The sequence below is a fragment of the Neolamprologus brichardi genome, chromosome 3, assembly GCF_056152115.1.
Source record: "Neolamprologus brichardi isolate AB-2024 chromosome 3, ASM5615211v1, whole genome shotgun sequence".
Taxonomy (NCBI): Eukaryota; Metazoa; Chordata; class Actinopteri; order Cichliformes; family Cichlidae; genus Neolamprologus; species Neolamprologus brichardi.
Window position 1 is genome coordinate 60,141,106 of NC_142106.1, and position 20,288 is coordinate 60,161,393.

A 20,288-nucleotide genomic window follows, 5' to 3' on the forward strand; every position below is an offset into this window, starting at 1 on the left:
CCCTGTTCAAATTGGCTCTCTAAAAATATGGTATCAATTCCGGCGTCACTTCAATTCTGTCTCTGCTTCTGCTCTGACCCCAATCTGCAACAACCACCTCTTCCCCCATCCCTGGTAGACTCCTCTTTCCGTATATGGGCAAGAAAAGGTATCAAATGTTTTTATGACTTCTTCAAAGATAACATTTTTCTCAGCTTTAGTGAACTTTGTTCTTTGTATAATTTGCCCTCGTATCATTTGTTCCGCTACTTTCAAATAAGACACTGTGCATCTTCTATCTTGCCAGAGTTTCCAAGTCAACCTCTCAAGCCTTGGTGGGAAGACTTATTCCAGTTGAAGCCTCACAGTAAGGCTCTAATATCACAAATATATACTTTAATTATGGCATCAGGCAATTACTCAACCAAGAAAATTGCCTCGAGTTGGGAACAGGAACTGGGTCTTCAGTTTGTTGAAGGTTACTGGGACAAAGTAATTGACAGAATTCATTCTTCAGCCTCATGTGCAAGACTCTCCCTTATTCAGTTTAAGACGGTATACAGATTACACTTCTCAACATCTAGATTATCTAAAATATACCCCAGCATTCCTGACCTGTGCAACAGATGCAACACCTCCCCCTGTGATTTAAGTCATATGTTTTTTGCCTGCGCGTCACTTCAATTATACTGAACTTTTTACTCTGAAGTGCTCTCTCATGTTTTGAGCGTTACTCTCAAACCATGTCCACTAGTTGCCATTTTTGGTGTTTCTGAGGACGCCACCCTAAACCTTAGTCGTAAGCAACTGGATATTATCGCTTTCACTTCACTGCTGGCACGGCGTCGAATTTTGCTGTCCTGGAAAGCTCCTCACCCTCCAGCCTGATCACGTTGGCTGGAAGATGTTATGTTCTTTTTAAAAATGGAGAAAATAAAATTTAGACTCAGAAGAAATGTTAATAAGTTCTCACAGATGTGGCAGCCTTTTATCATTTACTTTAACTCATTGAAAACACTTGCAACAGACTAAACCTTTGTACCACAGGGTTCCCTTTTGTTATGGTTTTGGGAGGGAGTTAATTTTTTTTTAATTATTTTGTTTGTTTGTTTGTTTTTTTGTTGTTTTCTGTGTGTGGGTTGTTTGTTTGTTTTTTTTCTTCCTTTTTTCCTTTTTTTTTCTTTTTTCTTTTTTCTGTTTTATTGTTATCATCCTAATCTTAATGGCCTAATTTGTTTTGATATATGTCTTTATATCGGTTGGTACTTGCTTTATTGGGCCTGATATGTCAAATTACATGTGCAAAACTTTATAAATAAAGAGGGGAAAAAAATCTGACCTCAGAGTATTTAGTTTACAGTTTAAACTTTGTAGTCCAGCAGACAGAAACTTCACTCCTGAATCCTGCACATTTTTGATACTCAGGTCCAGCTCTGTCAGAGTAGAGGACTGAGAGCTGAGCATTGAGGACACAGCTTCACAGTTTTCCGCTAAAAGTTCACAGACGTTGAGTCTGAAAATGAAAACATGAACAAAGACTGATGTTAAAGTGTAATCAGGGTGCAATAACTAATCTTATATTTTAAGAATCCTTGTTGTTTTATGCTGAACTGATGTGGTACGAAACAACAGTAAATTGATCAAGTTTACCTTTACTGTTTAAATTGCTGGATTTATTTTCTCAGTTAAAAACAAAACAAAACAAACAAACAAAAGAAATAAGAATAGAAATCGGTCAGACCTCAGAATATTCAGTTTGGCTTGTGGGCTCTCCACTGCAGCAGACAGAAGCTTTACTGCTGAATCATTCAGGCTGTTGGTACTCAGGTCCAGCTCTCTCAGACTACAGGACTGGGAGCTGATGACTGACAGGAAAAGTTCACAGCCTTCCTCTGAAATGTTACAGCTGCTCAGCCTGAAAAAAATAACAAGAACAACAAAACAATAATATTTATTATCAAATAAAATCTCTTTATATGTTGAACATAAGTAATCAAATGTGTACAAATGAGTACACTACAATGAACAATTAAATAAAAAAAGTTCAAGAATTTAAGTGTAACAGAAGAAAAATATTTCAAATTAAACACAATTATTCCAATGTATGTAAATGGAAACCAGTGAAGAGCAGGTTAATTTAGTGACAGTAGTTCAGTGTCTGCTGGCACAGGCCTGTGAGTACTGCAGTATTACAGTTACTACAGTACTGCTGGTCACTTTATTAATTCTAATATGTGTGATTACTGTAAATGTAGTTATAAATAATGTATCACATCCTGGACTTGGTGCAGACTCTCGTTTCATTTTCTGTCTAAAAACTGCTTTGGCTCATTCTCCTTTAAAGCCCCGCTCTCCCTAAAGGCCAACTTTATTTTGATTGGATGATTTCATAAAGCACGCTGAAGGGCAGTAGCCAGTTATCATGAGCTCCATCTCCTCCACCTTCGGGTTTAGAAATTATAAGAAACTGTAAACCTCATAAAAACTCGTCTTGATGCATGCTCAATCATCCAGGTTAGTAAATCCCAAAAGTTGATTCTGTTCATCTGGACGTAGCGCTTTCAGTGGGAGAAACGTTTCGTCATTCATCCAGGTGACTTCTTCAGTCTCAGCTGACTGCAGCTTTCCAACCCTATAAAAAGGACATTTGCATAATGACTGAAACCAGCCCACTGAAGGAACAATAGGCTGGGAGGTCAGTTCCTTGGCCATTAGGCTTCAGTCATTATGCAGATGTACTTTTTATAAGATTGGGGACCGACCAAGATGGCGCCGGTGAGGTCGGCTGCCGTCACGACTGCTCCGACCACCTTTTCTTTGTTTTTGTTTTTTAAGTTAGTTTTCAGCGTTTCTAAATCGGCAAAACCATCACCATTGGGTACATTAGGTATGACAGTGACACTCTTGTTTCTACTGGTATACAATGTACTCACAATTCGAAGTTTTTAACTCCGGATCCGAGCTGGCTGAGTGAGATCTTGAGGGAGAACAAAGGACGTGACGCGAAACGGTGGCCTCGAGGGAAACGAGCCGGCGTCAAGAACAGGCTGAGAGCTCGTGCACACCGCACACCTCTGCCTAGCATCCTGCTCGCCAACGTCCAGTCACTGGAGAACAAGCTTGATGACCTCAGGACCAGGATAAAGTTCCAGAGAGACATTCGGGACTGAAATCTCCTCTGCTTCACCGAGACATGGCTGAACCCAGCGGTGCTGGACCACGCCATCCAGCCGGCCGAGTTCTTCTCGGTTCACCGCATGGACAGGACACGGGACTCGGGGAAGTCAAGGGGAGGCGGCGTGTGTTTAATGGTGAACAACAATTGGTGCAACAGTGCGAACGTTGTTCCTCTCACACGCTCCTGCACACCAAATCTGGAACTACTGTCCATCATGTGTCGTCCCTTTTATCTACCTTGAGAGTTTACATCGGTCGTTATAAGTGCTGTTTATATTCCACCACAAGCGGACACGGTCACCGCCTTATGCGAGCCGCATCAGGCACTCACACAGCACCAGACACAACACCGGGACGCTGCGCTTATTGTGACGGGGTACTTTAATAGTGCCAACCTCAAACGCGCAGCGCCGAACTTTTATCAACATATCACCTGCCCCACCAGAGGTGAAAGGACACTGGACCACTGCTACACTACAGTCAAGGACGGCTACAAGGCACCATCTCGCCCTCCATTTGGCAAATCCGATCACACCGCCATCTTCCTCATGCCAAAATACAAACAAAGGCTGAAACAGGAAGTTCCGGTTCAGAGGAAGGTCGCGCGCTGGACGGATCAATCGGTAATAATAATAATAATAATAATAATACATTTTATTTAAAAATAGCGCCTTTCAAAGCACCCAAGGACACTGTACAACAGATAAAAACACAAAAACTGAAAATATACACAATAATAAAAATAACAGATAAAAGTTAAGAACATACAGTGGTTTAAATATAAGCAATTATAAACAGATGAGTTTTGAGGGTGGACTTAAAAAGAGGGAATGAAGTAATGTTTCTGAGGTCAGGGGGTAAGGAATTCCAAAGTCGAGGGGCAGAGCAACTAAAAGCCCTGCCCCCCATTGTGATCAGACGAGCGGAGGGAACGGAGAGAGAAAGAGAAGATGAAGATCTGAGGCACCGGGATGGGAAGTAAATCTGTACTAAATCGGAGAGGTATGGTGGAGAGAGAGAATGAATAACCTTAAATGTATAAAGGATTATTTTAAAATGGATGCGGAATTTAACCGGGAGCCAGTGAAGCTGCTTCAGGATTGGGGAGATGTGGTGGGTAGAGGAAGTCCTAGTAATAATACGGGCAGCAGAATTCTGGACACGTTGGAGCTTGTTGATGGATTTTTGTGTAAGGCCAAATAATAGTGAGTTACAGTAATCAATTCGAGAGATAACAAGATTATGGACGAGAATGGCAGTGGCATGAGGAGTGAGGAAAGGGCGGAGGCGATTGATATTATGGAGTTGAAAATATGCTGCACGTGTGACATTATTGATATGTGAATTAAAAGATAATGTGCTATCGAGAATGACACCCAAGCTTTTCACAGAGGGAGAGATAGGGACCAGCGAATTATTGATGGTGAGAGAGAAATTGTTAATTCTGGAGAGCAACCGTTTAGTGCCGACCAGGAGAAGTTCTGATTTATTGCTGTTGAGTTTAAGAAAGTTGGAGGAGAACCAGGAATTGAGTTCAGCTAAGCAGAGGGTGAGGGAGGGTGGAGGAAGAGTAGAATCGGGTTTGGTAGAGAGGTAAAGCTGGGTGTCATCGGCATAGCAGTGGAACTGAATGTTATATTTATGAAAAATGTGTCCGAGTGGAAGAAGGTAAATGATGATGTAAGGAGAAAAACCTCAGGAAAGCAAAGAATCACGGGCCCAGAGTTAATTCATGTACATGGACGATTACCTGACACCTTCCGTCGACTACAGAAAGTGTAGGCAAAGCGCGCCAGGCATTCACTCAGAGTTTATTATATACTGTCCCCTCACGTAACACTCATGGGTGGAGTACAAGTTAGGAAAAAACAACTTCTTATCTGCTGCTTGCATGCGAGGCTGCACAGGATGCAAGCTTGCAAAACGAAGAGGAACAAGTTGATTAACGATCTTGTAGTGGGTTAAAACAATACATGTGGGTGTTTGTCTAACTTGAGCAACTTCCTCATGTGATCACTTTGCTCCAGCTAAAGAATTTGCTGACACGCTATGTACAGGCATTACTGTGCAATTTAAATAAAGCTAAACAATAAGGTAAAATCTTTTCACAGATGAAAAGAAGGGGCCCGAGGACAGATCCCTGGGGCACCCCAGTAGATAGAGGAGAAGGCTGAGAAGTGAAGGATTTTAATTGAATGAACTGAGTGCGGTCAGACAGGTATGATTTAAACCAGGCTAATGGAGTATGAGAGAGACCAATGGAAGCTAATCTGCTAAGAAGAATGGGATGAGAGATGGTGTCAAAGGCTGCACTCAGATCAAGGAGAATAAGGATGGAGAGGAGACCAGAATCAGCTGCCATAAGAAGATCATTTGTTATTTTTATGAGAGCAGTTTCGATGCTATGCAGAGGACGGAAACCAGACTGGAACTGTTTGTAAAGGTTATTATCAGTTAGGTGTAGATGGACTTGAGAAGCAACTATTTTTTCAAGAATTTTTGAGAGGAATGGTAAATTGGAGATAGGACGGAAATTATTAAAGTTATTGGGATCTAGACCTGTTTTTTTTTGAGGATTGGGGTAATGACGGCAACTTTGAAAGAAGCAGGAACAGTTCCAGTGGTGAGTGAAGAGTGAATAATAGCAGATATGAGGGGAAGGAGAGGGGGTAAACAGGCTTTGACAAGGACAGTGGGGATAGGATCAAGCTGGCAGGTAGAAGGCTTTGATTTGTGGATGAGATCAGCAATATCAGTTAAAGATGGAAGTTGAAAAACAGGGAGGAAGTGAGAAGGGGGTGGAATTGCGACAGAGGAGCTACATTGAGCATTAGGGACCAAGTCAAGGTGTATTTTATGAATTTTTTCAGTAAAGAATAGCATTAGAGCGTCGCAGAAGTTAGATGAACAGAGATGAGCGGGCAGAGAATCAGGTGGCCTGTTAAAGGAGTTGAATAATGAGAATAGGGTCTTGGTGGAGTTCTCACTTGAACAGACAATGGTAGAATAATAGGCAGATTTAGTTTGACTGAAACTAAATCTGCTGGTGGCCGCGTTACAGGACGCACTCGATGACTGATTACTTCATGCTCGTCATCTCCGAGCATGAAGTAAGCCTTCAAGAGAGTGAACACCAGGAAAGCAGCAGGACCAGACGGCATCCCAGGTCGTATCCTCATAAACTGCGCATACCAGCTAGCTCCTTGTGTTCACTGAGATATTCAACATCTCTTTATCTCGGTCAGTGATCCCCACATGCTTCAAGGAGTCCATCATTGTTCCTGTCCCGAAGAAACCCCACCCTGCTTCTCTTAATGACTATCGCCCTGTAGCCCTCACCTCAGTAGTGATGAAGTGCTTTGAACGCCTGGTCAGAGACTTCATCATTTCTTCACTACCAGACACACTGGACCCACTACAGTTCGCTTACCGTCCAAATCGTTCCACAGACGATGCCATCTCTCATCTCCTCCACACATCACTTACTCACTTGGACACTAGAAGGGGGAATTATGTTAAAATGCTCTTCATAGACTACAGCTCTGCATTTAATACCATAATTCCCTCCACACTCACCACCAAGCTGGAGCATCTGGGACTCAGCTCATCTATGTGTCAGTGGATCTCCAACTTCCTAACTGGCAGACCACAGGCAGTAAGGATGGGCGGACATGTCTCAGCCTCCACCACTCTCAGCACTGGAGCCCCCCAGGGGTGTGTTTTGAGCCCCCTGCTGTACTCTTTGTACACATATGACTGTGTGGCCACTACCAGCTCCACCACCATCATCAAGTTTGTTGACGACACCGTCGTGGTGGGCCTGATCTCTGATAACAATGAGACAGCCTACCTGAAGGAGATTAGGAATCTGGAGAACTGGTGCCAGAGGAACAACCTCCCTCTAAGCGTCAGTAAGACAAAGGAGTTGATAGTGGACTTCAGCACTAAGCAGGAGAGGAACTACCAGACCCCCGTCATCAACGAGTGCCCAGTGGAGAGAGTGGACAGCTTCAAATACCTCGGAGTTCACATCACGCAGGACCTGTCATGGTCCTGTCACATCAACACCGTGGTGAAAAAGGCCCGACAGCGTCTCTACCACCTCAGACGCTTGAGAGACTTCCGACTGCCCTCCAAGGTGCTCAGGAACTTTTACTCGTGCACCATAGAGAGCATCCTGACGGGAAACATCTTAACCTGGTTCGGGAACAGCACCCTGCAGGACAGACGAGCTCTACAGAGAGTTGTGCGATCAGCGCACCATCCGCTCCAAGCTCCCTGACCTGCACTCAATCTACAGCAGGCGGTGCTGGACCAAGGCCAGGAAGATCGTGAAGGACCTCAGCCATCCCAACAACAGACTGTTCTCTCTGCTGAGGTCAGGAAAGCGATTCCGCTCCCTGAAGACCAACACAGAGAGACTGAGGAGGAGCTTCTTCCCGCAGGCGATACGGTCTCTCAATCACACCACCACACAGTACTGACCCACACATATAGTTCTTACACACACACTGGACATTCTGGACATTGTTCTCACTTTATCACATTAAGCATATTTGCACTGCACAAGACACTAAATAATGCGGATTGCACAACACTGGACATTATATTCTTCATTTCCAGTTAATACTTGTACAGCTGCTGTTATTGTGTATATATATATATATTTCTTCATACATTCTTATATATTTCTATACTGTGTATTGTGTATTTTGTTGTACAGTTATTTTATTTTCAACTTTAATTTATATATTTTATCTTATTCTTTCCCGGTTAAATTTACCCTTCAGTCTAATTTGTGTTGTACAGTTATTTCATTTTTAACTTTAATTTTTATATTTTATTTTATTTTATTCCTTCCTAGTTAAATTTACCCTTTTAATTTTCATATTTATTTCCTATCTTATTCATAGCCTTTTCTTTTTTTTTCTTTAGGTCACGAGCATTTGTCTAAGCATTTCACTGCATATCGTACTGTGTATGACTGTGTATGTGACAAATACAATTTGAATTTTGAATTTGGAAAGCTGCAGTGAGCTGAGCCTGAAGTAGTCACCTTGATGAGTGAAAAAACGTTTCTCCCGCTGAGAGCGCTACGTCCAGATGAACAGAATCAAACTGTGGGGAGCTCATAAAATCATGATTAGAAATCTTCTCAGATGTATTTTTACATTTTAGATCCACAGCAACAAAGTTCACAGCAGGACGTCTCTGTTCAGTAATTATTATGCCCAATACCTATCTGCTCATCCTCTTTCTTTCTGCTCGCATGATGATTTCCTGGTTGAGTTTGTAAAGACTTTCTTTACAGCTAACAACTAACCACCGTCCGCTGTATTTTTTCAGTCATTAAATCAAACCATGAAAGATCAGCTTGCTTCTCGCGATGAACCTGTCTGTTTTCGATTCCACACCAGGGTCTGCCCACTGGTAAGTTCGGGGATAAGGGTGGAGGATACTAACACAAACAAAGAAAACCCAGATTGCAACTCCAAGTCTCTGTGCTAGTTAACCAGACCTTTCAGGCTCTTGTTCAATCAGAACCTCATGGAGTCTGAGTTAGCGAGACAGTTAAACATCCCTCTATCCGCCCTTAATCCGCCCATTCTCACTAAGTCATTAAATAACCGAGTGTCCCCTCACATAACTCACCGCATAGAGCCTGTCACCCCTGGCAATCACAAGAAAACACTTACCTTTTTTGCTTTTCATGCACCTCACAAACCACTCATACTCGGGTTTCCTTGGCTAGAATTACATAACCCACACTTAGACTGGTCAGGTCAGAGGGTAATCTGTTCTGTCATTCAAATTGCCTTGTTTCCGCCCGTCCACCAGAACCTGTGGAACCATCAACCAACACTGAGACTGTTTTAGATCTCTCCTCTGTGCCCACCAAATGTCATGATCTTCAGGAAGTATTTAGCAAAAGTAAAGCGCTTTCACTGCCACCTCACAGACCACATGACTGTACCATAGAACTACTCTCTGGCTCCACCCGGCCTTCTAGCTGGCTGTATAACCTGTCTAGACCTGAGTGTGCGGCTATGGAAAAGTACATTAAGGAATCCCTCGGTGCAGGCATAATCCAACGGTTGTCATCTCAAGTTGGAACTTCTTTTTTGTGGGGAAAAAGGATGGCTCTCTCTGGCCATGCATTTACTTCAGGGGCCTCAGTGATATTACCATCAAGAATAAGTACCTATTACCTCATTAGCTCTGCTTTCAGGCCATTTCACAGCGCCACAGGGTTTACAAAACCCCACCTCCGCAACGCTTACCACTTTTTCCAGATCAATCAGGGAGACAAGTGGAAGACCGTTTTAAACATGCCATTGGGGGACTACGAGTATTTGGTCATGCCGCCTGGGTTAACTAATGCTCCCGCAATGTTTCAACATTAGTTAACGATGTCCTCCGGGACTTCCTTGACAGGTTCGTATTGGTGTATCTGGATGATATTCTCATTTTTCCCAAAACCTGCGAGGAACATCAGTCTCATGTACATGCTATTTTTCCAACGTTTGCTGAATAATAAACCTTATGTCAAAGCAGAAAAGTGTGAATTCCATTCCTCATCAATAACTTTTTTCGGTTACATTTTGGCACGGGGGCAGGTGAAGACGGATCTGGCAAAAGTAAAACCTTTCACAGAGTGGCCTACCCCTTGTACCCATTGTAGATTCCAGAAGCATCTCCAATGGGTTTTGGGAATAGCAAATTTTTATAGACGGTTCATTTGCAACTATAGTCAGGTAGCTAAAGTCTCAGCATGCATCTGGTCCCCCAAAGCTGAAACTGCATTCACCAAACTGAAGTATCTGTTCACCACGACACCTTTTTGGGTCACCCTGATCACAGTTATCATTGTAAAGGTGGACACATCAGAAATTGGAGAAGGGAGAGGTAAATGATGCCAAGTGAAAGAGAATGCTTTGGGGGGGGGGGGGGGGGGGGGTCATGCTGCTGTCATGGTCTGTGTGAGCGGCTGTGGTTTCCCACTAGACTCTGCTTTCTGCCTTTGGGTGAAGCCTGGTCAGCCTGTCCATTGTCCACACCTGACAGTAATCTACTAGGCTGAATATAACATCAGCACTCTCAACAACTCTGCTAACCTCCTAATCCTCGGATCATCTACTCACCCTTGCAGTTCAGTCACGTTTTCCTGGATGCTGGTCTTCTTGATTCACTCACAGCCACATTAATGCCTTTCGTCTCTTAGACTTACTGGACCACTTTGCCTGGATTCAAAGCTAACAAGTACTCACCCAGACCTCACCACCTGCCTTCCCCAAGTTGCTTTCCAACTGCTGACAAGTAAATGGTAAATGGACTGATTCTTATATAGCATTTTTCTACTCTCCCGGAGTACTCAAAGCGCTCTATACAACATGCCACATCCACCCAATCACAAACACTTTATCTGTACTTAGTGCTTTCTAAGTACATTCACACACATTCAAGTTGGGGTTAGTATCTTGCCCAAGGATACTTGACATGCAACTGGAGGAGCCAGGGATCGAACCACCAACCTTCCGATCAGTACGTCAGATCAGACCAGCTTTACCTCCTGAGCTACAGAAACCCCAAGTAAGACATTGAAGATAACCTCGTTCACTTACTGTAACCTCCACCAGTGATCTTTCTGATGCTGCTCTTCATCTGTTACAGTGAATCAGATTACCATCAACCAAGACACATTTCCGGAAACCTACCATAGAGCCCACTTCATGCTCACAGCTTCAAGTACTTGACTTCCGCCATAGTTCACAGTTCATGTTAAAAATTCCAAGTGTCAAGTTCCTGTGTGTAAATAAAGCCTTCACGTCTAGTAATATTCAGTTCCTTCTCCTTTGTCTGTATTTTGGGTTCACCATGTTGTTCTGGCCACACCGAGGTAACAGATTTATATTTGGAAAAACAGAGAGACATTGGGGATTGCAATAAAGATGAGACACAAACCAGACCTTAAAATAAGAACATCTGAAAAAGATGTAGGTGCAGTCTGGTAGCTCAAGTATTTGCTTTAAAAGAACAGAGTTAAACTCCTGGTTGTTGGAGAGAAGTGAACAACTGGAGGATAATAAACTTGTCAGAGGGGCTGAAGGATCAGAGCTCATGTTCTTATAGGCTGGATCTGGATTGTGCTTTGATTCGAGTTAAAGACAAAAATATTTTAGAAATGCTGACATGTCCTGCTGGAGAGAAATATTTAAAGTATCATATTTGACTAAGTGACTATTTTTTAATTTTTCTTAAAAGCCAGTGTTCTTGGAACTGAGCACCTTTGATTTATTTCCCATGATTTTAAGAATGAAGCGATTAGTTCATTTTTACTTACAGAGCTCTGTTGGAGGCTTTGACCACTGGCAGCAGCCTCAGAAGAGCCTCCTCTGAAGCAGAGTATTTCTGCAGGTCAAAAACATCCAGATCTTTTTCTGATGACAGTAAGATGAAGACCAGAGCTGACCACTGAGCAGGAGACAGTTTATCTGTGGAGAGACTTCCTGATCTCAGGGACTGTTGGATCTCCTCCACTAGAGAACGATCATTCAGTTCATTCAGACAGTGAAACAGATTGATGCTTTTCTCTGCAGACAGATTATTACTGAGCTTCCACTTGATGTACTGGGCTGTTTCCTGATTGGTCTGTGAACTACTTCCTGTCTGTGTCAGCAAACCTCGTAGGAGACTCTGATTGGTCTGCAGGGAAAGACCCAGGAGGAAGCGGAGGAACAAGTCCAGTTGTCCATTTGGACTCTGTAGTGCCTTGTTCACAGCATTCTGGTAGAAGTGTTTCTCTGCAGATTCTCTTGTTTCAGATTTCTTGGAGGTTGTCTGTTGTTCTTCCAGCAGATTGAGTCCAGAGTTGATGAAGGTCAGATGGACATGAAGAGCAGCCAGAAACTCCTGAACACTCAGATGGATGAAGCAGAACACCTTGTCCTGGTAAAGTCCACTTTCCTCTTTAAAGATCTGTGTGAACACTCCTGAATACACTGAGGCTTTGCTGATATTGATGCCACACTCTGTCAGGTCTGAATCATAGAAGATCAGGTTTCCTTTCTGCAGCTGATCAAAAGCCAGTTTTCCCAGAGACTCAATCATCTTCCTGCTCTCTGGGCACCAGTGTGGATCTGTTGCACGTCCTCCATCATACTTGACCTTCTTCACTTTGGCCTGAACCACCAGGAAGTGGATGTACATCTCAGTCAGGGTCTTGGGCAGCTGTCCTCCCTCTCTGGTTTTCAGGACACGCTCCAGAACTGTAGCAGTGATCCAGCAGAAGACTGGGATGTGGCACATGATGTGGAGGCTTCGTGATGTCTTGATGTGGGAGATGATCCTGCTGGCCCTCTTGTTCTCTCTGAATCGGTTCCTGAAGTACTCCTCCTTCTGTGGGTCAGTGAACCCTCTGACCTCTGTCACCCTGTGAACATACTCAGGGGGGATCTGGTCTGCTGCTGCAGGTCGTGTGGTTATCCAGAGGCGAGCAGAGGGAAGCAGTTTCCCCCTGATGAGGTTTATCAGCAGCACATCCACTGAGGTGGACTTTCTAGGGTCAGTTAGGATTGTAGTTTTGTGGAAGTCCAGAGGACCTCGACACTCATCCAGACCATCAAAGATGAACACAACCTGGAAGTCTTCAAAGCTGCAGATTCCCGCTTCTTTGATTTTAGTAAAGAAGTGATGAACAAGTCCCACCAAGCTGAACTTTTCCTTTTTCAGCACATTCAGCTCTCTGAAAGTGAATGGAAATATGAACTGGATGTCCTGGTTGGCTTTGTCTTCAGCCCAGTCCAAGGTGTATTTCTGAGTTAAGACTGTTTTCCCAATGCCAGCCACTCCCTTTGTCAGCACTGTTCTGATTGGTTCATCTCTTCCAGGTGTGTCTTTAAAGATGTCTTCTTGTCTGATTGTTGTTTCTGGTCTGTCTGGTTTCCTGGATGCTGTTTCAATCTGTCTGACCTCATGTTCATCATTGACCTCTGCAGTCCCTCCCTCTGTGATGTAGAGCTCTGTGTAGATCTGATTCAGAAGGGTTTGGTTTCCTGCTTTAGCGATCCCCTCAAACACACACTGGAACTTCTTCTTCAAGACAGACTTTAGTTTAGGCTGACACTTCTGAAGATCATCTGAATCAAAAAAAGGAAAAAAGAAGGAAAAATACAAATCTGGTTTGAAGGAGCTATCTGACATACTTTGCCCTTTGTTGAGCCTATCATACGTTTTACTTTTTAATATACTTATTCTACCAGAAATTCATCAAAAAAGGGGCTACAGGAATTCCTAAATGTAATTCCTGAAAGCAGCCACATTAAATGTTTTGAACCTACACATCTGCATTGCTTTGCAACTTTTCATATGTACCTGATGCCAACATGTGCAGGCTAAACAGCTTTCTGCTTTCTGTGCCTCTTCTCCAAACTTTGTTACCAAAAATAACAACATTGAAGTGTCATAATATACCCCACTGCTATGTTATTTAAAGAAGCATCTGAGAGGGATTCAGTAATTCACATTTAATTCTTGTCGTAAATTACAATGGCGAAAGATAATGTAAACCCTTTCTGGCCACACAAAATATGTGCCTTCTCGTTTGGCTCTTGGCAAAGGCAGTCGCACTTTTCTCATCTCCTCCTTACCCTTATCTTCCCTGCTTAGCCTCTTGTGTCCTTGTTTTGTCTCGTGTGTATTTCACTTCCCTGGAAAAATCTCTCACAGTCTGTGTCTAAAACCTAAAAGAGAATTATGGATTTGATCAACTGGTCTCTGAATGCTATTGACACCCTTTTCTCAACGAGAAGTCTGGGCTCGGGAGAGCCCGAGTGCCCTGGAGGGACTTTCCCTGCCGGATACACGATGGACGGGTGGCAGACATGGAGGATCGTGAGCCTGGTGGGACTGTCGATCGAGGACGCTGAAGATATCTACCTATTCGGAACCATGATAACAGGGTTCTTGCTGATCGGAGCTGGCTTGGCCCTGGCTTATCGGAGAATTAAGAGAGCGGAACTGGCTGTTCAAACCCCCACAAGGCTGCCCGCTGGGATTGAAACGATGGGACGAGGTGCGGCTTCTCAGAAAGGGCTCACTGATTGCAGCATGGTTAAGAGCTTGGAGGCGCTAACGGCTGCAGTGAAGGCTCAGAATAACACCTCTGAGCGTATATTGGATTACATCAGGGAAGAATCCACTCGGAACAACACCTCGGGGCGGAAGCTGGATTACATCGCGGATCAGTTGGCTGCGGTCGTGAAGTCTCAGAATCTGCTCGGTGAGCAAAAGACTGAAAAGACCACGGAATTGAAGGTAAATAACATCATGGAGAAACTCGCAGCTATTGAGAGACCAGTGTCGGTGTCGGAGTGTTAAAAACAGCTTGAAATTCTGAGTTGTTCAAATCATGAGTTGTTTGTAAAAGAAAAATCACCATTATAATGTGGCTACCCCTTCGGTGCCAGCTGTGGGCTCAAGGCCGGAGCTGAACAAAAACTCCCTGATAACGACTGGGTTTAGTCTGTTCCTTTCCATTCCATGCAAGGCCACCTGGGTTGGCTGGTAGACTGTTTACTTAGCCTGATAGGGCAGAGGACACTGTCTCAGCTGAACTATGGACACGCACACACATACATTTACACTGATAAGCACTCACTCATCCCCCCTCCCCTTCCAATGCCTCGGCGCAGTGGCAGGATGGCTGCTGTGTTGCCTGGGATTACTCCTTATCCCCTACCCAACCCTGTTGCTGGTCACGTGCTCTATAATGTTGTACTGTGGACATTTATGTGCTTTCTGCGCAGAGGAGTTTTTTTGTTTCCAGTTCTCATGCTGTCCTCCTATAGCCCAGCATGAGTAGAGGTCTCTCTGTTCTTTTTCCCCTTGTACTTTCCCATTGTAGTGTATATTTCAGTGTTTTTTCTATAATGCAACGTTCTCTGACTTGTATCCTCATGTGATGTCTCTTTTGTGTGTGTATGGTCGCGGGGCGGGTTCATTCCACTGCAGGGCAACCTGCAGGTAGCGAATAAATTTGAACTTGAACTTGATTATATAAAAATGTGGCATTTTTTTCATTAAACATTTAAGTCAAATGACTGATGCTTTTCTTTTTTAAGGCAATCAGTTTGCATGGTTTTTAAAAGTAAAGAACACTTGTGTTTAATTAAATACAGCTCACATTAGATCTAAGTAGTTTCACAGGTTTATCATGATCATCAAAATTCCTCCATGTACTTTAGAAAATATATTTGCAGGCATTTAACAAATCCAAACATTCGTCATAGAATGACGTACTTGCCCTCTCGTTTTTCTTACAAAGAATTCTGAGGTTCCACTTTCACATCTCAACAAACTGCAAGGTGACCATTTTTATTCATGGTCTATGATGCATGACCTCACCTTGTTGAGCAGATGGATCAGAGTTTAAACGCAGCTGAGAGAAAAGAGAAGGATCTTTGATCTGAAGATGTTTGATTGTTATCTTGCAGGCTTTGTCTCCTTTTTTCCTCACTGTGTCGATGAAGCTGCGTGCCTTATCTGCTCTGACTGGGTTCCCCTCCAGTATCGATTCTTTCTCCAACTCATTTAAAACAGTGTCACATACGAGGGCCTCAAGGAGCTGTGTGAGGATTTCTGTTGTTACCCTCCAGACAAAGGCTGACCGCACCCTGGCAAGCTCCTCCTCTACAGGAAGAAGAAAGAGACATAAACATGCCTCTCAGTCAAAATCATGTGAAAAATACAGTGGAACCCCGACTTACGAATACCTCATGTCACGAAATATTCAAGTTACGAAGGCACTGAACGGCAATATTTCTGCCCGTCGTACGGCAAAATGCCCGTGTAACAAAATCCGCTGGCTCTGATTGGCTGAGCTTACAATGCCCACAATGCCTTCCGAATCATGTGACAACCCCTTAGCTTCCGTACTTGCGCTTCGCTGTTCCACTTGAACGACATATTGTTGTTCTAGTTAGCAATTAGCCTAAAGCCTATCATTCAGCATCGCCTCACTTAAAAGGCGCGATGGCTGCTTCGACTTACAAAAATTTTCGACTTACGAAAGACCCTCGGGAACGGATTCATTTTGTAAGTCGGGGTTCCGCTGTATTCTAACTTTGTTGAATTAACACTTCATCATCTCATCAACAAATACTGAATTTTAGGGTGTGTGGGGTTAAAATGATGCCAGCTTAAAATGAAACTGAAGAAAAAATTGAAACTGAAAAATAATATTGTAACCGATACACAGATGATCTGTATTGCTATGCAGCTGTTCTATATTGCTATACAGACGGGCAGGTATACAGGTATACTCAAAAGTGTTAAATGTTTTGGTGTTAGCGGTCTTCTTCAAAAGTAGAGTTAATTTTACTCTAAGTTGAGTCACATTCTTTTAACGTAACTCTGAGGTGTAAAATGATAGTAGTTAAAATCGAGTGTTAAAAATGAGTGTTTCTATGTCAAATCTGGAGGTGTTACATTGGAAACATTAACTCTTGACCTCTTAACTCCTAGAGGGGCTATGACACCAATAGAGTAAATTCACAGACTCCACCCCCAGCACCAAAGGCTCCAATTGAAGCTGAAGTGAAGCCGTTTCAGAACATTTTGCTCTACATATTTGAGTTGTTTGCCATGCTTGGTAAGTCATTTTTTCAAAGATTGTTTCAATTATTATTATTAGCTTTTACTTCTGTGGCTCTTTGGAGTTGAGACAAAGCTGTGTGAAAGGCATTAGCCATGTTGCTCGCTGATAGCATAATATTCTGTTTTAGCTAGCTGAAAGGTATTGTTTGCGGGCAAATACTACAGCCTTGAAAAAAAGCTTACATGTGAATTTTCAGTCAAATTTTTGGTCAAATACACCTAAAACAATGTCTAGAATGTGAAATGTTGGTATAATGGTGCTACTTGAAGCCTGAAAATGATCTCCCATAAAAAAAAACCGAGCTAACAGCAGTAGCAGACGTCCTGACTGGGTTCTACGTCAGCATTTAGATCCCTCCAGAGTTTTGTGCACACGGTTTAGGTAAAAATGAAAAAGGTTGAGGTTTTACATTTAGTTCAGTATTACCTGTTGCCTGTGTCCTTGTCTTTTGGGAAAATACTTTACACAAGTAATGGCTCAAAAAGGATTCTTTTTTTTTTTTTACTGTGCTGCAATTGATTACCAGATTATTTGTGCCATTAATTAGTGTCAGCTAATTTTTATTCAATCTCCACATAGGATATGCTTGTGAAGATGGAATATGGGGGAGAGCAGAAGTGCGCTGAAGTTCCACAAAGTGATGAATGAAGGACATGTATATTGTATTGAAGAAATAAGTGATGAGAATGCTGTTATTTGCATTTACCAGCTCACCTATGTCAGACCTTTTGATAAACAAAATTCTAATGAAAGTGAGAACATGTACACTGTTACATCTTTCAGAAAATGTTTTGAAATTGTGGTGCACAGTTCAGAATAAATGTTTTTCAAAAACCATTGCGTCTTTTTAGTAAATGTTTATTTCCAAAAGAAATTTCTAGAAGTTCAGAACAGTAAAATTCCCACTTTTTAGAATTAATTGGAAGATAACTCTTACGTAGTTAAACTAAAATACTCTTTGAGAGTTAATATATGAACTCTTAACACCTAGTTAGCATTAGTAAGTGTTAAATTATCAACTCCAGACTCCTGATTTGGTGTTTAACACTAAATCAGAGTTAACGTACCAACTCTCCAAAAAGAGTTAAATTAACACTGTCTGGTGTGGACCTATATAGACACTTTAATAGTGTTGAAATCAAATCTGACAGTGTTAATTTGGACATGTTGGATTTGCTGTGTATGAACAAATATACATATATAAAGATGAAGCACTGTGAGGTAAACAGATCTACAGAGTGCTATGAAAATATCTACAGTAGTGGAAGCGAAGCTCTCTAACAGTGTACACACTATAACAGAGACTACACCATGTCAGTGTCCTAAAACTACAGCAGTAACCAATGTGGTGAATGTTGATAATGAAAGGATCATGGTCACTGGGAGGAGGAGTGTAGAAGGGTTAGGTGAGTGTGGATGGAAAGGCTCAGCGGGGACTGAGTTCAGTAGGGTGACAGCTGTGAGGAAGAAGCTCTTCCTAAACCTGCTGGTTTTAGTCTGAAGGCTCCTGTAGCGCCTTCTGGAGGGGAGGAGCTGGAGGAGTTTATTGGCAGGATGAGAGGAGTCCCTGAGAATGATGCGTGCTCAGCGTAGAAATCTCTTCCTGTGGACATCCTCAATGGCAGGAAGTAGAGTCCCTGTGATGCGTTGGGCAGTTTTCACCACACGCTGCAGTGCTTTGCGTTCAGCAACAGAGCAGTTCCCATACCAGACTGTGACACAGTTGGTCAGAATGCTCTCTATCACACAGTGGTAGAAGTTACCCAGTATGTCATTAGACAGGTGATTCTTCTTCAGGGTCCTCAAAAAAAGAGGCGCTGATGGGCCTTCTTGACCAGGCTAGAGGTGTTAGTTGACCAGGACAGATTCTCAGAGATGTGGATCCCCAAGAACTTGAAGCCGGAGACCCGTTCAACAGCTGTGCCATTTATGTAGATGGGGACATGGGGGTCTCTCTTCTCTTTACTGAAGACCACAATGAGCTCTTTGGTTTTGCTGGTATTCAGGAGCAGGTTATTGTCAGCACCACACAGCTAGGTGCTTTACTCTTCCCTGTAGCAGACTCATCGTTGTCACTGATGAGACAGTCACCGTGGTGTCATCTGCAGACTTGATGATGGAGTTGGATCCATACTAAGGTCTGCAGTCATAGAGGAACGGGCTCAGCACACAGCCCTGTGAAGTGCCAGTGTGAGTGTGACAGTGGTAGAGCTTAAGCAGGGCGATATGGCCAAAAATATTTATCACGATATATATTTGAAAATTTGCGATAACGATATAACTGACGATATAATTTCTGCGAGACAAAATACAACTCCCCAACTTTACTAGCGCAAAAAAAACCCCATCCATTTATTTTCACTTAAAACAAGCAGCTGTTTTTTTTATGTGCATTAAAGCTATATAAACATTTAACAGTGCAAATGCAAATTCCTTGCTGAAAGTTTAACCAAAGGGCATCTCCAGTAGAAATGGGCTGATATATCCAGAGCATAACCATGTATAATATCCACTGAAAGAGGTGCTTTGCTACATTAAACTGCAGTGTGCCAAATAAAAAAGTCAAATATTTGTTTTTTGGACCATAAGGTGCACGGGATTATAAGGCAACAAAACAGTCAGATAAATCAAACTTTATTCAACTCATTCTTCTTTCTTCCTGCACTTCTGTACCATTGATTCATTAATGTTGAATTCTCTCGCAGCTGCTCTATTCCCATGTTGTTGCAGTAGATTAATGACTAACCTCGTATTGTGGATGGATTATCTCAGTTGTTCTCCTGACTGAAGTTTGGTCTGTTCACAGCATCCTGCCATGCGACTGCATTTGTCGCTAACCATCAGAAACCTTCACGGTAACTTTTATCGAGTGGAAAAGTGTTAGCGTTCATCCTCCAGCTTCACTGTTTATGTTATGCTAACATAGCTGTGCCACTAGCGATCACGTAGCACATCATTATATATTACCTAGCCCAACTTCAGTAACCCTACAAACGTCACTGTGGTGTAGCTTCCTGTCTTCATTCATCTTGGAAGTGATAGCAGAGCTGTACGTTTGATTTTTTTTTTTAAATCTCTCAGTCAGAACATGCTATAGCATGCTTAGGTAACTAGCGAAACTAGTGAGCTAACTTCCTGCTAACTTCTAACTCCGTTAAATGTAATGAATTCTGTTTTTGTGGATGCCTGGATGTTAAACGTCATAGTTACACCTGGTAAAGCAGCAATGCTGATCGTTTTATTACAGATGGAAGAAGTTAGACAGTTTTTAACTCTCAGTGATGTTCGTTTGACTTCGGAACCTTAAAGGACGGAGTTTAGGACCCAGATTACTCCCAGATTTCCGAGCACCTTAGTCCGACAAATACGGCAATAACGACGGCCCGCTTGCATGTTCTACAAAAAAATGTGCTGACGGACAAACACCAAACCAGTTAAGTTGCACCATTTTTACAAACTAATTCTGGTTCATCCGTTT

General features: G+C 42.7%; 2 protein-coding genes across 11 annotated transcripts in view; one reads left to right on the forward strand and one right to left on the reverse strand.

Moving 5' to 3' along the window:
* Positions 1 to 20,288, reverse strand: part of LOC118453432 (protein NLRC3-like) — an 815,502-nt gene that overhangs the window by 649,373 nt on the left and 145,841 nt on the right. For 2 of the 10 annotated variants that reach the window (XM_087837991.1, XM_087837990.1), the window contains exons 3-6: positions 15,559 to 15,843; positions 11,498 to 13,292; positions 1,721 to 1,894; positions 1,319 to 1,492 (exon numbers count right to left, since the gene is read on the reverse strand). The exons of 7 other annotated variants lie outside the window; for them this stretch is intronic. In XM_087837991.1, the coding sequence (XP_087694117.1) occupies positions 1,319 to 1,492; positions 1,721 to 1,894; positions 11,498 to 13,292; positions 15,559 to 15,843 (2,428 nt within the window). The remainder of the gene's footprint in view (positions 1 to 1,318; positions 1,493 to 1,720; positions 1,895 to 11,497; positions 13,293 to 15,558; positions 15,844 to 20,288) is intronic. One more of the 10 variants, XM_087837982.1, reaches the window with a different exon arrangement.
* On the forward strand, positions 13,877 to 14,532 carry LOC148105993 (uncharacterized). The gene has a single exon (XM_087838043.1). It carries the CDS (start codon positions 13,909 to 13,911, stop codon positions 14,530 to 14,532), a length of 624 nt encoding a protein of 207 aa, XP_087694169.1. The 5' UTR covers positions 13,877 to 13,908.

Coding starts and splice junctions, on each gene's coding strand:
- LOC148105993 (XM_087838043.1), top strand. CDS start 13,909: ATGGATTTGATCAACTGGTCTCTGAATGCTATTGACACCCTTTTCTCA.